The sequence below is a fragment of the Hevea brasiliensis genome, chromosome 4 (genome assembly GCF_030052815.1).
Source record: "Hevea brasiliensis isolate MT/VB/25A 57/8 chromosome 4, ASM3005281v1, whole genome shotgun sequence".
Lineage (NCBI taxonomy): Eukaryota > Viridiplantae > Streptophyta > Magnoliopsida > Malpighiales > Euphorbiaceae > Hevea > Hevea brasiliensis.
The window spans coordinates 14,340,170-14,357,603 of NC_079496.1; the positions used below are offsets into that span (position 1 = coordinate 14,340,170).

The 17,434-nt window shown below is 35.2% G+C and overlaps 2 protein-coding genes and 1 long non-coding RNA gene across 4 annotated transcripts; 2 read left to right on the top strand and 1 right to left on the bottom strand.

Moving 5' to 3' along the window:
* Nucleotides 1-353: 353 nt before the first annotated feature.
* LOC110632714 (probable gamma-secretase subunit PEN-2) lies at nt 354-2,417 on the top strand. The gene is made up of 2 exons (XM_021781039.2): nt 354-745; nt 2,110-2,417. Exons 1-2 carry the CDS (start codon nt 469-471, stop codon nt 2,268-2,270), a joined length of 438 nt encoding a protein of 145 aa, XP_021636731.1. The 5' UTR covers nt 354-468; the 3' UTR covers nt 2,271-2,417.
* A 4,588-nt stretch (nt 2,418-7,005) lies between these two features.
* Nucleotides 7,006-14,191, bottom strand: LOC110632704 (ABC transporter B family member 15). Of its 2 annotated transcripts, none has more exons than XM_021781023.2 (7): nt 14,056-14,191; nt 12,054-12,108; nt 11,753-11,940; nt 10,758-11,215; nt 10,123-10,663; nt 7,870-9,827; nt 7,006-7,694 (listed from the first exon to the last, which is right to left on the bottom strand). In XM_021781023.2, exons 3-7 carry the CDS (start codon nt 11,933-11,935, stop codon nt 7,319-7,321), a joined length of 3,516 nt encoding a protein of 1,171 aa, XP_021636715.2. In that variant the 5' UTR covers nt 11,936-11,940; nt 12,054-12,108; nt 14,056-14,191; the 3' UTR covers nt 7,006-7,318. The 2 variants fall into 2 exon arrangements, with proteins under 2 accessions (XP_021636715.2, XP_058001363.1); XM_058145380.1 differs by lacking the exon at nt 14,056-14,191 and adding an exon at nt 12,538-12,844.
* A 2,065-nt stretch (nt 14,192-16,256) lies between these two features.
* Nucleotides 16,257-17,379, top strand: LOC131179533 (uncharacterized). The gene is made up of 2 exons (XR_009148432.1): nt 16,257-16,370; nt 17,113-17,379. It is a non-coding gene; the product is annotated as an uncharacterized LOC131179533 (long non-coding RNA).
* The last annotated feature ends 55 nt before the right edge of the window (nt 17,380-17,434 follow it).

Sequence of the window (17,434 nt, forward strand, 5' to 3'; positions counted from 1 at the left end):
AGAAAATTAATGACAAAAAGACAATAATAGTAGGGTATTATTGTTTTAAAGTTAAATATCTTATTTTTAATAATTAATTAAAAAAATAAACTGATGGATTAAATAATTAACAAAATTAATTGATTATGACCGAATCTCAAAGAGTAAATATATATATATATATATATATATATATATATATATATATCTAAAAAAAATTTAACAATAAAATTGAATTGAAAATAAATGAATTTATATATAGTTTCGTTTATTTATAAAAAATAATTAATATATAAAAAATATTTTTATTATTTAATTATAATTTTAAAATAATAATATATATATTTATATACTTATATATAACCAACTTATGATTTACAAAGAAAAGGGCTGAGTGGGTTGGTTTATTGTGGTCGGGTTCGCTATTTTCCGGGTTTAAAAGAATCCTGCATGCTTGAAGAGTTTGGGAAGCGAGAACTGAGAATTTGAATGGAAGGGTCGCAGACTAATTCAACCACCACCAGCGCCGCCGGTCCTGCCACCACAACTGGCAACCCTAATTCCTCCAGCAATTCCATTTTATCATCAGCACCGGTGTGGCCCACTGTAGATGGCCCACTGGGTCTCTCGGAGGATGAATCGTTGAGCTATGCCCGCAGATTCTACAAATTCGGATTTGCGCTCTTGCCTTGGCTATGGGCAGTCAATTGCTTCTACTTCTGGCCAGTTCTCCGCCACTCCCGCGCCTTCCCTCGCATTCGCCCCTGTAATTTCTCTCTCCTATTACGTTTCTGTTCTTGTATCTTGAATTGGTTTTTCTTATCAGCCAGAACATTAGGGATTTAGTGTGACTTTTGACCGTTGGTCTTTGATTTGGGTTTGGCAATTTTTGGTAGTTTATAATACTAAAACAATCGAGGGTAATACAAAGGTTCCTATTTATTTGTGGATCGACATTTTTCTAACTTTTCCCCAGATTTCCTGTAAAATTTTTCATGAATCTGCGCATTTTAATGATCCAATGATTCATTTATTTCTCTTCGCTGAATACACTATCCAATGATTCATTTATTTCTCTTCACTGAATGGACTGTCCACAATATGATATCTTGAGATGAGATCAGCATTGTGTTCAGTATTTCTTTCGTTTGGTGTAGTCTATCATCAATCAAAAGAACCTAGCTTTCAAGCAATTTTACTGTGTCAGAAATAATAACCTTTAATTGGAGCCCTGACACAATCTTTTATTGTAGTTTTGCTTTCTGAAAAAGATGATTTCAAGTCCCAACTGAGTGTCTCTCCCGGTACATATCACAAATATGCACTAGACGTGGATATCAAGTCCTATTAGTTAAAGCACTTTGCTCCTCTGTAGGCCTCAATTACTTACTGAATTTATTAATATTTGCTGTCTTGCTTGGAAAACTGGCCTCACTATGAAATATTGCTTACCTTTGTTCTCACTTATCACTGGAATTATGTTTTGGACGAGTAAGTTATCTGGTAAATGGTAGCTGTTGCTCATTTGAAAGTCTATAACAATGGTTCTTAATTGGCAATGACATTTTTCCAGACACAGCCCCCTCCCCTGTCTTCCTATAAAAGAAATTAGTCCTATTATATGAGCTTGTTGAAATTGGGAACTTTTACTTCTTTATTCACATCATTAAGGATATTAGATATTAGGTACAATTCCATGAATAGAGCAAGTGCCTGATAATGTATTTTTATGCCATTATGAACTTCTTGACGAATGAATGCATAAAGTTTAGGATTTTGGCTGCTGAATCCCACTTAAGCAGCTCAAAACTTTGAATTTTAATAGTTGATTTTATTGTTTTTCTTTAGCTGGCACTCTCAAGTGTGTTGCTCACTCATCTGTTTCCTTATTTAACCCATATATGGATGAGCATTCTACAGTTCATATGGTCCTAGTCTGGTCTGTTTGAAAAGTAAATCAATTGGTCTGTTTGTTGGCATGCATGGTGATATACTTGAATGTTGAATTTAAAGTAAATTTGGTTGTTTGGTGTTTAAATTACCTGTTAGTCTGATATAATCTGGTGAAGTCCAGTTTGGTTATCTCTGTTATCATCATTGGTTTAAATGATCATCATATAATTCTTGCAGATGTTGTGAGATCAGCGGCTGGATTCTCAGTATTCACATTTCTTCTTTGCTCGTGGGCCTTGACATTTGCCATTGGAGGGGAGGAACTCTTTGGCCCTGTTTGGGATAAACTTGTTATGTACAATGTTGCTGACAGATTAGGCTTGACGGGTTGGGTATAGTCATGTTCTCATGTGAAATTAAAGGTCATGACAAATATTCATTCAGCTCTTTTGATTGCCTGGTTTTTAACATATAGTCTGTCTTGTATTTTTTACCCCAATGTGAGGCCACTACCTGTTATTTGTAATGGAGAAGACATTTAGATATGACTCTTGTTTTGTTATTATATTCTATGATTTCTGTTAGGGTTATTGAACCCTAACAAATGTTTCTTCCTAAAATAGAATAGAACAGAAGAAGAAAGCGAAGAAATTATAGAAGAAAGAGAGTAGAACAGATAGAAAAATATAAGAAGAAAGGAAGAAGAAGTTTATTATTGTGTAATGATTCTTCTCTGATTGCACTAGGCTGTTATGACTGTTTTTATACAACAATAACTGCTACAAGTAACTGTTCCCGCCAAAACTCATCCCTAACAACTCATGCCAGCTGCATCCCTAACAGCTCATGCCAGCTGTTTCATGCCAGCTCACTTAACTACACTAGACTTATTCTTTCTAAACCTAGTTCTTTTGTATGTAACAATACCCCCTTCTTTAGCACATTCTTGTCCCAAGGAATGTGAAAAATCAGGAAATTGGTTGAGGAGGAAAGCTTTGTCTTCCCAAGTGGCATCTTCAACAGCCAATTGCTTCCATTTAATAAGAACTTGATCCACTTGTTGACTATTTCTGAAAATTAGTCTAGATTTCAGCACTTGTTCTGGAACAACTTCTACCACATCTTCTTGAAAAACTGGAAGCTCTATCATAGGCACCACATTTTCCCCTACCTTCTTTTCAAGCAAGGACACATGAAACACAGGATGCATAGATGATGAGGGTGGCAAATCCAACTTATAAGCAACAGCTCCAACCCTTGTAAGCACTTTATAAGGCCCATAAAACCTTGCTGACAGTTGCAGTGATTTTCGGATAGTCACTGAAGATTACCTATAGGGTTGCAATTTCAAGTAAACCATATCTCCAACCTGGAATTCTCTTTCAGTCCTCTTCTTATCCACCTGTTGCTTCATTCCATTCCTTGCAATCTCCAAATTAGCCTTCAATAAAGCTGTCATTTGCTGCCGTTCCTAGAAAAATTCTTGCAACTGTCCAACTGAAACTTGCTCAAGCGGCACAGCAGGTAGAATAGGTGGATAATACCCATATAGAGCCTTAAATGGAGTCATTTTTATGGCTGAATGATAGCTGGTATTGTACCACCACTCAGCAAGGGAGAGCCACTGACTCCAAGAAGTGGGCTTGAGATGTGTCATGCACCTCAAATAAGCTTCCAAACACTAATTTAACCTCTCTGTCTGCCCATCAGTTTGGGGGTGGTATGCTGTACTAAAGGAGAGGTTGGTTTCCAGGCATTTGAAGAATTATTTCCAAAATAAGCTTGTAAAAAGCTTATCTCTGTCAGACACAATAGAAACAGGTGCCCCATGGAGCTTATAAATGTTGTCCAAAAAGAGTTTGGCAATTGATGAAGCTGAAAATGGATGTGCTAGAGGAAGGAAATGGCCATACTTGGTAAATCTACAAACCACTACCAAGATGGTGTCTTTACCATTTGACTTAGGTAATTGCTCAATAAAATCCATGGAGAGATGTTGCCAAGCTTGGGATGGCAATGGTAAAGGTTGGAGCAACCCTGGCATAGAACAAGTTTCTGTTTTACATCTAGCACACTGATCACATTGTCTCACCCACTGCAGAATATCAGATTGCATGACAGGCCAATAAAAATGTTTCTTCAACTTCTGGCAGGTGTTATTAATCCCTGAATGGCCTCCTAAAGGAGAGTAATGATAAATGGAGATCAATTTCTACCTTCTAAAAGAGAGTCACGATGAATGGCCTCCCTGGATGTTTCTTCAACTTCCGACATATATCCTGTTCTTGTAATATAAAAGACCCTGCTTGTAGTGAAAAGAGGGTACTGCTGTCCCCTACTGCTAATTGAGTAATTAACTCTTTAGCTCGATCATCTTGCTCATAACTAGCTACTATAGAAGTAATCCAAATAGGAAATGGACTAGAAGTCACAACATATAATTGCTCATCTTGTGAAAAAGATCTTCTAGACAATGCATCGGCAACCTTATTCTCAACTCCCTTTCTATACAAAATTTTATAGTCAAGGCCAAGTAACTTTGAAATCCCTCTTTGCTGAAGGTTAGTGTGCAACCTTTGTTCCGATAAAAATTTGATGCTCTCATGATCAGTTTTGATAAAAAAAGTACCTTGCTCTAGATAATGTCTCCATTTAGAGACAGCAAAGGTAATAGCCAACAATTCTTTCTCATAAATTGAAAGTGCTTGAGTTCTTGGCCCAAAAGGTTTAGAAATATAAGCTATAGGATGACCCCCTTGCTGTAAGACAGCTCCCATGCCCTTTTCACTTGCATCTGTTTCAACCACAAAGGGTTGGGAGAAATCTGGCAAACCCAAAACAGGGGCAGAAGCCATAGCTTCCTTAAGTTGCTCAAAGGCCTGCTGACTTGCATTAGTCCAAACAAACCCATCCTTCTTCAAAGAAATCAGTAAGAGGTTTGCTAATTAGCCCATAATGCCTTACAAATTTCCTGTAATATCCTGTAAGACCAAGAAAGCTCCTTAATTCCTTCACATTTTTAGGAGTAGGCCATGAAACCATGGATTAAATTTTTGCTGGATCAGTGAAAACTCCCTCAGCAGAAATTATGTGGCCCAAATAATCAATAGAAGCCTGCCCAAAAGAGCATTTAGAAAGCTTAGCATACAGGTGCTGCTTTTGAAGCATTTTAAAGACTTCTTCCAAATGAGCAAGATGTTCCTCTATAGTGCTGCTGTAGATCAAAATGTCATTAAAAAATACGAGCACAAATCTTCTTAAATAAGGCTGGAAGATATGATTCATTAGTGCTTGGAAAGTGGCTGGGGCATTGGTTAAGCCAAAAGGCATGACCTTAAACTCAAAATGGCCATGGTGAGTTCTAAATGCAGTCTTATGTATGTCAACAGATTCCATTCTGATTTGATGATACCCTGCTCTAAGGTCAACATTCGAAAAATACTTTGCATCATGCAACTCATCCAACAAATTATCAATGATGGGAATAGGAAACTTGTTCTTGACAGTCAGGTCATTGAGCTTCCTATAATCTATACAAAATCTCCATGAGTCATCTTTCTTTTTCATGAACAACACAGGTGATGCAAAGGGACTCTTACTAGGCTGAATTATAGAGGAATCAAGCATCTCAGTCACCAGCCTTTCTATCTCAGCCTTTTGATAGTGTGGATACCGATATGGTCTCACATTTACTGGTTGAGAACCAGGTACTAAAGGAATTGCATGATTGTGAGTCCAAAATGGTGGTAATTCCTTAGGTTCTTCAAATATACTGCTATACTTTTGCAACAGTAATTGTAAAGAAGATAAGGAAGGAGATACACCCGATGTTGCAGTCATACAATGATTCTCAACTGAATCAAAAGTTGAAAACTGAATGCAAAATACTGGTGTAGTAAAATCTGCACCTTGCTTGTGCATTAATTGAGAATAGGAGCTGCAAGACAATAATGGAATTTCTTCAGCAAATGTTTCTTTCCCATAAAGGGTAATTAACTGCCCATCATTCTTAAAAGAAATCTTTGCAGCTTCAAAATCAAAGAGAATAGGGTTGAAGCTTTTTATCCAATCCACTCCTAAGATAATGTCAAAGCCTCCAAGGTCCAATATTCTCATGTCAAAGGAAAATTTGTTATTCTGAATTTTCCATGTGAATCCATGACAAATTAAGGAACTAGAAATCCTTCTACCATCAGCTACCAAAATAGAAGTAGTGGGTGCCTCTACTAAAGGCAATTTTAACTTTTCAGCAACTCCCTTATCAAGGAAACTATTAGTACTACCGCTGTCAACAAGAATGACTAATCGCCTATTCTTGAAAGTTCGCAACACCTTAATAGTATCAACTCCCTGACTTCCCTTCATTGCATGTACTGAAAGTGTCATTTCTTCCATTTTGTTCCCCAAATTGAACTCATTTCCCATTTCAAAACATCCCTCCTCAACTGGTTCCTCTTCATGCTTCTCTACTTGAATTGCCATGGCTGCCTTTGGTTTACAAGTGTGATCAAGTAAATACTTCTCACCACATCTAGAGCAAGGTTTGAAGGTTCTTTTTTCAGGTTGTTGTTGGTTTGGAGGGTTGGATTTAATTGAATTTTGGTTGATTGAAGAGTTATTAGTGGTAGGTTGAGAGATGATAGGTATTGTGGAATTAGTGGTATTATTGATTTGAGGTTTCCAGGACTGTGGAGTTTCAGTATTTGGTAGTTTTGGTGGATAAATGAAGCTTTGACTGGCTATGGTGGGTTTGTAGGAATTATTGGAATTTTGGTGGGTTGAAATGGATCTATAGGTCACGGGATTAAAGGTATTGGATTTAATTGAATAAAGAACATACTATACTTTCCGACTGTTAGAAATGATTTCAAATTTTATTTTGAACTTCAGACAGTTACAATGCCATTTATGAACTTCATGAGTTGCAATTTATTAAACTTCATTGAATTTTCTTTTCTGTAATTCCTTTCAAGTCAATGCTGGGATGGGGGGCTTTGGCTGAATATCCTATTAAGGAAATTGGTGGATGCAGTGGAGTATGGAAGGATAAAGATGTGGAGGATTGTCAAGGCTCCATATGGAGTGAAGTTGAGGATCAAAGGATGTATGGATTTTTCATTGAGGAATGCAAGACAGCAAAGCAGGATATTTCATTTTCTTATGGTGATCTAAATCCCAATGTAATTCAGTGTTTTCAACTGTCTATAAGTTTTGTAGATATACACAAAACATGAATACCAAATTGACAATCTGAGCCTTCATAAACACCATCCACTAAACTTTCAAGTAAACCACGACCAAGACCCGTGTCATGAGTTCACCAAGCTCAAGCAGTTTATTGTTCTTCAGGTAAAAGCCAAACTTGAATCTACAAAAGCTAGGGCCCAAACTTATAGGGTAGATAGTGTTTGTGGCATCATTGATTCTCATTCACAAACATTCTGATTCAGCGATATGGGGAGCTGCTGCCTTGCCCTTTTATCAGAGAATAGTATACTCCACCGCGACCTAATGAGATAAGTTCGTTATGCGAGCCCTCCTCTACAATCTTACCATTTTTGACAACTGCAATGTTGTTGGATTTCTGTATAGTTGATAGCCTGTGGGCAACAACTATGCATGTTCTGCCAACCATCATCTTCTCAAGTGCCTCTTGAACTAGGCTTGCTGAGACACTGTCGAGTGCACTAGTAGCTTCATCTAACAGAAGGATTGAGGGGTTCTTGATGATGGCACGAGCGAGTGCTATCCTTTGTTTTTGACCTCCTGATAGCTGAGCTCCTCTTTCTCCACAGTATGTGTCGTATCCATCTTTCATTCCACTGCAAAAAAGTACAAATAAATGATCAGACGAGGTGAATAGCTTACATTTGCTTCCATGGAGGTCATTAAACATTCTAAGGTCAATTGCTTTGAGACCTGAATTGACTCTACTACATAAACAAAGCTAAGCAGGTTTTTCCCCCTTCAGTATTGAGGCTAATGTGTTTGTCTTACCTGATAAATTCATGTGCATTTGCAAGAACTGCAGCCGTCCTTATTTCAGATTCTCGGACATCCTCTTTACCATAAGTGATGTTTTCCTTGATAGTTCCAGCAAACAGGGTTGGTTCCTGGCTGACTAATGCAATATGAGATCTAAGCATCTTCAAATTGTAGTTCTTTATGTCCTGTCCATCGATTAAAATTGATCCTTTCAATGGATCATAGAATCTCTCTATAAGGGCAATGATAGTAGATTTTCCGGAACCACTTGGCCCTACTAGTGCCAGTGTCTTTCCTGCATCAATTTTAAGGTTCAGGCCACAGAAGATCATCTGATCAGGTCTTGTTGGATATGCGAAGAAAACATTTTTGAAATCTACACGACCCTTTATCTCCTTTTTAATGTCTAATCCCCATGAGTTATTTGGATCAATCTCACTTTTCCTGTCTAAGATTGCAAACACTGATCGAATGGCATTGCCTCCTTTAGATAAATCATTAGTCATACTTCCAGCTTCTGCAATGACATAGGCAGTGAAAAGCAGTATCAAAAATGCTTGGAAAAGGTGCTCTGGGGATATTAACCCTTCTGTCAAGAGTCTTCCACCATACCAGTAAGCTAATGCAGTAGCAGCTGTGGTGAAAAATTGAGCACTAAAGAGGCCAAAACCTGAGAGCCAAGAATGTTTAACACTCTCCTCTTTAGGACCTCTCAAGGTGTCTTTGAAGAGCCCCAACATTCTCTTCTGAGAAGAGAATGCAGTTATTGTTCTGTGGTTAATCACAGCCTCACTGGCAAGTTGGCTTCCTTCTTTTTGTGCTTTTTGTGCCTTCCCAGCCATACTTTTCATCAACACACTCCTTAAATAATAGCTCCCAACAACTAATGGTTGCACTGCAATCATCACAAGGGCTAGCCTCCATGAGAGAAAAAGTGCTAGTGCATAAGCAAAAAGAGACCCAAAGAATGCTTGAACCAGCAATGACATTCGGTCTCCAACAAGGGACCGAACCATACTAGCTTCAGTGGCAAACCTGGCACAAATTGCTGCACTTGTATTCTCATCATCATCAAACCATCCTATCTCAAAAGTCATCAGCTTTGCAAGCAGTTTCTCCCGTACTCTTTTTGTCAGTTTTTCGCCCATAACTGCAAAGCTGTAGTGTTGTAGGAGGCTGGAAGTGAAGTTGAGAGCTCCAATGCCTAAGAAAACAAGGGACAAGATTCTATTCTTGTGCTTGATATCAGATTTGTCCGTACGGAAGTAATTTGCTATAAGCGAACCCACACAGTAAGCATTTATGGGTTGAACTGCCCCAGAGCCTATCGCAGCCAAGCATCCAATCAAGGCCCTACCCCATTCAAGTGCATTCATTTTCAGCAGTTGCCACTGAGAGGGAGCAGGATAATTCAGTCGCTTTAAGTCATCTTCAACGCTGTCATCATCAGGATCATATGCGGCTGAATAGGAATAGGGGGTGCCCAAGGATAATGCAGGGCTGAAAGGGTATAACACTGGAGTGTTTTGAATACTTGCTCTCACACTGATTGGACTTGGTGCAACAATCATCTTATGGAAGTTTCTCCCATTGTTGTGAGGACTAAAATCACTAGGAGATTCATTTCCTGCTGCCATCTGCTGCAACTGCACCATCCGGTAGTATTCCCCGCCCTGTCCATCATTTATATTCATTAGCTCTTCATGAGAGCCTGATTCGACTACTCTTCCTGCTTGAAGAACCACAATCAATTTTGCTGTTCTAATTGTGGAAAGGCGGTGAGCAACGGTAATTGTTGTCCTTCCTCTTGATGCCTGATCAATTGCCTCTTGCACTAATCTTTCAGATTGCATATCAAGTGCACTAGTTGCCTCATCAAGCAGCAGGATTTTGGGGTTCCTAATTAGAGCCTTTGCTATGGCGATTCGCTGCTTTTGCCCACCAGATAGTTGGAATCCATACTGGCCAACCTGGAAATGAACCAAGCTCATGTTGTTAATCATGAAGTTTGTGTTTTAAAGCATATCATATTATGAACTTCTGGCTCACATGCTTTGCTTTACTATACAGCAGTTATAACTTGCAGAATTTTTTTAACCATAGAATCGCCTTTATCAATGTTACTTAAGGATGAAATATTTATGATTTGATCTTGAAATTCCTTTGCATGACCATGTATATCTAAGTTCTTTTGAATCAAATTCATGAATATAAGTCTAGAAAACAAAATTTTGAATTGAGATAAGAGTAAAAAAGCTAGCTTACTTGAGTTTCATATCCATCTGGTAACTTAACAATGAACTCATGAGCATTTGCTGCCTTGGCAGCATTTATCACATCATCCATTGAAGCTCCTTCCTTCCCAAATAGTATATTCTCCTTTATAGATGTTGCAAAGAGTACTGGTTCCTGATTAACTAGACCCATTTGGGATCTCAACCATTTCAACTGAAGTCTTCTTATTTTGTACCCATCCAGGAGCACTTCTCCTTCAATAGGGTCATAAAATCTCTGAAGCAATGAAATAATTGTAGACTTTCCAGAGCCACTGCTGCCTACAAGACCAACTGTCTTACCAGCTGGAACTTTAAGATTCAAGCCCTGTAAGATTGGTGTATCAGGTCTTGATGGGTAAGTAAAATAGATGTCCTTAAATTCAATCTCTCCTCTCACATATGACAAAGCCTTTCCCTTCTTTTCTTCTGAGTCTATACTAGGAGTTCGATCAATCATTTCGAAAATACGAGTAGAAGCAACTGTTGCCTCTGTGATAGAAGTTAGATTTGGTAGTGCACCCAAAATGCTCCTGCAAATACAAAATTGAAACTATGAGTTCTGAAGTTGAAATCATATTAATAAAGCCTACCACAAAGACCAGTTAACAAGAACAGGTTACTCACAATCCTCCCATGATCACATTGATTCCAGCTACAAAGATGGAGCCACCCTTTTCCCCTTTACTAGTTACCAAGTAAGTGCCAACCCAAGCCTGAAAAGCCCAACCTACATAAATGATTCCCATGCTTCCCATCATCAAGCCTTTTGCGAAACCTTGCTTTATTCCTAGTTGCAGTGTTCTTTGAAGTGCACGGCTGAACCTTTCTAGTGTCTCATGCTCTGCCACATATGCATATACAGTTCTTATAGAAGAAACTGCTTGTTCTACAATCCCACCAGCAACCCCATAACATTCAATCATCTTCATTGTAACATCCATCATGAGCTTCCCAAATACAAGTCCCGGAACAATGAACATCATTGATAAAGGAAGAGCAGCCAGTGCAAGCTTCCATGATAATATGAAGGAAAAGACAAGGCAGAAGACAAAGGTCGACATATATGTGAGGCAGTCGGGTATCTACAATCAAGAAATGACCCATTTTTAGTAAAGAGGAGGAAATTTGTTTTATTTAGATTTCTTCTTGCATTTATATGATAGTTTACTACAAAATTACTATGCATTCAATCTATGCAAGATTTAGAAGTGTGATGATCCTCCCCTAACCAATCATTTTGTCAATTTTCCACCTGACTTGTGTACCTAATAGTTTTATCTTTCTGTAAACACCAGATAGATGCCAACATAACTCATTAACACATTGAAGAAAATGGACTATCTATTGACTTAGGGACATAGGATCAATCCTCTTTCAGGTTTATCTATCATATATGTCAATCTTCATTATTGTAGAGATTCATGAATCAGAACAATGCGCATCCTAGGATATTTTGTGCAAAATAATATTAATTTATAAGTTAAAAATATGTAACCATGTTGATTTGGTTGGAAGTCGAACTTTTTCTCCTGTCATGTTTGTCAGCATAGGTTATTTATCTCATACAAATAGGCTTTTTATGTTAAGGTTCTGTAAAGTACTTTCATTGAAGGTTAAACCTTTTCGCATATTGCAACTTGAATCGCATTGGCATCATTGGAGATAGTTGAGACAACTTGGTAGGTTGTGGAAGAGCCTGCTTCTTGGGTGTCAAAGAAACCAACTTCTTGTCTAAGGACAGATTTCAGGTATTCTGTTCTCATTCGAGAAGTCTGTCTCTCAGCAGTTCTTGTCCAACACATTCCCTCTGCAAAAGTAATTTCACCAAAATAAACCACAGAACATGGTAATCTTCCTGTTTATCTCCTGATTAGCACTTATTCTTGAAAGTAGTTTGTTAAAGACTATGATTGAACTTACCAACAAAAGCAGAAAGTCCAACAAAAATTGCAACATACAGCAGCTTGAGTGAATACTAGCAAGAGGAATTAACAGAAATTAAGTTAAGAAAGTTCGTGATATTATGAAAAATGAATGTAAGAAATAAATGAAATGTTGCATATAGACATTTTTCAAGCAATTTTAATTGTTGCAGAAAGAGTGCAGGCCTCAAAACGCATAGTTAATTCTTTCAGTTCCACCACCAACATAACAAAAAAAAAATTGGAATAACAAGGAGAAGACAAGAATTTGTTAGGAAAAAGAATAGTAAAAACAAAGAGAAGACAGGAGTTTGGTAAAATGTAAATGGTCTTTTCCTGTTACTATTTATTTTTCATCAGTTTCTACTTCCTGTAGTAGTTTGTGTGTGCGCAGTAATACAACTTGTTTAATAAACCAAAATAAGCAAAGGAAGGCAAAAGGAGTTCATAACAGGATTATCAAGAGGAATTTATAGGCTCACCCCGTTTACTGTATCATTAGACAAAGAGCTATTAGGATTTCCATATTCATTGATCACATGGCTGAGAACATACATTGTGAGAGGATACTGCAATCCATCTCCAATGCTGCCCAAAGCCCCAAGTAACATCAACAACTTGTCTGTTCCATCGGCGTACCGAAACATGCTATCTTTGCCCCCCATTGTCTATGAATAGGAGATTAATGAAGTTTTTCTAAGGTCTAATTAAGTTCATCAATTCATAATTCGAAACTGGATTGCTTTATATATGTATCATTAAGTACTATAAGTAACAGTTTAATTAATTGCAGGCCTCTATCTCTCTCTTTTTCTTACATTGTCCTTATCTCATGCCTCCAATGCCAATGCCAAATACATGTAGCTAGTTGTACTTTACAAAATTTGCCGGCACAGATTCCTTTTCTGGCTAAGGAATGAAGATAGGAATCTATTACTCTAACTAGACAGTCCAGTTGCCACCCTTCACATTGTTCTTTTGTCTTCTATTTATTTTGTCCATATACAGGTTAAAATACTTGCTTAGAATTATTCTTTGGCCTTCTAGCTGAAGATATGCTTAGATATTAAAACTAATAAATTAGAAACCATTGATAACGACCTTGATATGATGATTCTGAGGTATGCTGTCTCAGTAGAATCATTCTATGTTTTCTCTTAGAATAGGTTTCTATTTGGCCTACCATTTTTGTTGTTGTTTTTATCCTTTGGCAGGGGATGCCATCAAAGGCAAAATGTTTAGAAATATGTGAGCCACACTCATTTTACATGTGGTTCCCACCATACATATTATCTCTTGTACTCACGATGAATCAGGTATCTGTGAATAAGTGAGTTTCTCTTAGGTGAGGCCATCAGAATATTGATCCCATTATTCAGGTTGGTGACATGTGTAGATTAGAGAGAGTCTGTAATGAACAATCACTTTGAATGCGTCAACTGAGAATGTATAGTATTAATAGATAACTCACTTTAAAAATATGCAAAAGACAGCCAGACGGAACTGCCACTCCAAAATTTGAAGATTTCTCATGTCACATTGAACATAGCCATTATCGAACTTCCAATGAAACAAACTGCGTAACTGCGAAGAAAGTTTCCATTACCTCGTCTATGGAGGAATCATAGTCATACGGGACACGAAGCTTTGGAAAATCTGTCCTATGATGCACAGCCAAACTCATTTTCTTGTTTAGTTTCTTCATATTAGTCTACTGAGTAAACATTGTTAACCTATAATTATCTCTCGCTCTCTCTCTCTTTTAAATAAAGATCAAGTTGCAAGATCAATAACTGGAAAAGAAGATTCTTTATGATGAACACAAAAATTACTTGCTGTAACTTGAAATTTGGATATGTTTTTTATAGACTTGAATTATGATCCAATCCAAAAAGTAAGCAGTACCACTCAAATGAAATATTTTTTGAGGTTAGCGGTGATAATGAATTGCATAGATCGATATATTTTGCCCATTTCAGCAGTGTAAGAAACCCAGTTACTAGGATCAGAGTTTGCAGAGTCTTTTTGTTATGCTAGAATCCTTTGTTCCATGTTCTTGCTTGCACTTTTGCCCGAGAAAATGCTAGAAAGAGATCCCTCCTCCCCTCCTTTCTTACTCCTGCTCAAGCAGTCTTGCTGCACGGTTTTTAGGGGACACGAATCAAATCCAAAAATCATACCTAATAAATAAGAATCTACTAAAATGAAGTTATTTTAATATTTTAATTTTGTTCTGATTCTTGAATTATAATCAAATCAGAATGATATTGAAATTGAGCTAAAAATTAAATTTATACATATTTTTTTTTTCTTTTAGATGTATTATATACTTTTAATATATATATAAACTAAATATAATATAATATTTTATTTTATTTCTCTATATTTTCTAAATAATTTTAGTTATAAATGCATTATATTATTTTATAATCTTTAATTATAAATATACTATTATATTATATATATGATAATTTATAATTATATTTATATCTTTTAGTTAAATATTATATAATTAATAAATAATTAAAATATATATTATATGATATACTTATATTATTATATTATATAATATATTTTTTTTAAAAATATTATATAATATACTTAATTCTAAATTATATATATATTTTATAATTAAAAATTATATAATTTAAAAATAATTAAAATATATATTATATGATATTTAATTTAGATATAATTTTTTAAGAAAATAATTATATAAAATATTTTAAAAATTGAGAACTAAATCCTAATGGTACCAAATTAAATAAAAATTAAAAAATTAAAAATCATACTAAATAAAAATAAAAATAATAGAGAATCAAAATCGAAACTACACACCCCTAATTTGGACAAATCGTACTTGTATTCCATGCTTATCGCAAATGACAATGACTAAATAATACTGAAGCTTACAGATTAATGCTTAAAAAATTTATCAACAATTCTCTTGTTTACCTAGTCATTGCATTTCTTTATTCCCACCGCCGACCAAGAACTTCTGAAACTTAACCTTTTTTTTTTTTCTTTTTCTTCCTTTTGAAGGCTTACTTGATCATCTCCCACTGTCATCTCTTTTTTATTTAAGTACGTGATATCTCATGCTTGTGCCGATAGTGATATTTAAGTAAAACTTTCTTAATAAAGATGATTCTAAGATTTGAACTTCTGACTTTACAGAATTCACCTAAGGATTATAACTAGTATTTTTTATTAGTATAAGAAGAGAAACTCTAACTAATAAAAAAACTAATTTATAAGAATTATGATATCATGATTTTTTAACAAATTCTAGGAACCAAATATGATAACAATAATTTACGCAATTGCAATTAAAGTAAAATTATATAAGAATCACAATAACATGATTTTAATAATATAGTCTTTAACAATTTTAAGAATCGATGAGTTATCCAATCATCAAAATTAATAAAATTTTAAAATTATGATGCAAATTATCAATATTTTTTTTTATATTTTATTATATTTACAATAAAAATTAAAATTGAGAATATAAAAAAATAAATTTATAAAATAGATATGGGTACTTACAAGTTGCAAAAATCCATAAAACTATAATAAATTTTTTATTTGAGAATTCAAAAAAAAAAAAAGGCACAAGAAAAATGAAAAACTAAAAACAAATACAAAATTACTGACATATCCCAAAATTGAATTTAATTTTTTATCCCTCACTTTTTTTTATTTTTCAACTTTTTTTTTAACTTTATTTCCCTTTTCTGTGAATTATAATTAAAAAGATAAACAAAATATAACTTTTAAGAAGTTGTTTTTTTATAATATAAAGATAAAAATTAAAATACTTCTTTGTCTTTTTGTTTAAGTAAAAATTTTGGAGATAAATATTAAATTTTAAGGGGAAAATTTGCAAATATAATATTTTTATATTTAGTAATTTTGAAAAAAAAAATTAAGGGAGGCAATTGCCCCCTTTACCCTAAACGTGACTTACCTACTACTAAAGGTATCACACATGTTAGTCTATTTCTATATAATTTGTATAAATATTATAAAGTTCAACTTTAAAAATGTTTATCTTTTTTTAAAAAAAAAAAAATAAAAGTGGTTAAAACAATGTTACCAAGTGGCAGCCCATCTTTTAGCCAAGTGGCATCTTTATATATAGAGATTGAGTACTTCAAATTATGCCACCTGCTTGATGAAAAGCCAAGCACCATGAGAAATGGAGGTAACTTTTTGGCGTGGTATATTAACTAAACAATGAGAGGCTGTAAATTGTCAGGTGAACTAAGCTCTTCCAAGTTTGAACTAAGCTCTTCCAAGTTCCAAGTGTCAGGTATGATTTTCCCCCTGATTGAATATCTTATATTCGGCATCAGTTTTTTTTTTTTTGAATTTTATTTTTGTATAATTCTTCATTTGTTCATAAAAGTTGTTACAAATGTTTGATATTATGTTAGACCAAGAATTGACATTTTTATAAAGGGTTAAAGTGTTCTGTTTGTGTATGTACGTTTGCCTTTTTGTCAAATCTGCTACTGCCAAGGAGGCTTCTGTTCCATAATCTTCATATGATCATCTGTGACCTGACACTAACACGAGTTATGCAGCATTACATTCAGTGGCTTCATTTTCACACTAGTACAAAGCTGCTTTTAGCGCAAAGCTTTTCTATACTTTTCATTTCCTTTCTTACACATTATGCACATGAAGTATATGGTATTATCATTGCAGTAGTAAAATGTTAGTTATCTTAGCATAGTTGCCTATTGAGTTTTGGATGTGCAACTCTTTGTCATTTCATATTTCTTTCAAGTAAAAGCTGCAATAAACCATCTGATTTTGCTCTTTGATGGTAACATATTGGTCGTCTTGCACAACTCTCGCAGTCTGCTGTAATCATGAACTTCAAGCAGCCATATCAATGCATAGATGTTCTTATGAATTTCAATATATTTATTATGACAGATCCACAATTAAAAGAATAAAGATAAAGGTGGTTTTATGCATCAAAATCATATACATAGGGATGGTCAATGTGTTTTCTTAGTTCTATTTTTTCTTTTTTTCTGTGATAGGGACAATATTGCCTATTTGGGTTTGGAACCTAACCATTGGCAGTACAATAATGCTAGACCAGATGATGTAGGGGAACTTTTACATGCTCAGTGGGAAAGGCACAGCTACAAAACCTATGCAATGATACCACAATATAAGAGTTTAGCCAACATTTTGACACAACAATCCCAAATTCTTCCATACAGTTACTATGGCTTCCCCAAGTTTTCCTCTTCCAGTTTGTTTAGAATCTCCTCAACATTTTTAATACAATAAATTTTCAGTCACTATGACTTCTCCTTTTGGTCTTCTGGCTTATGCAAATTCATACTTTGATTTTGT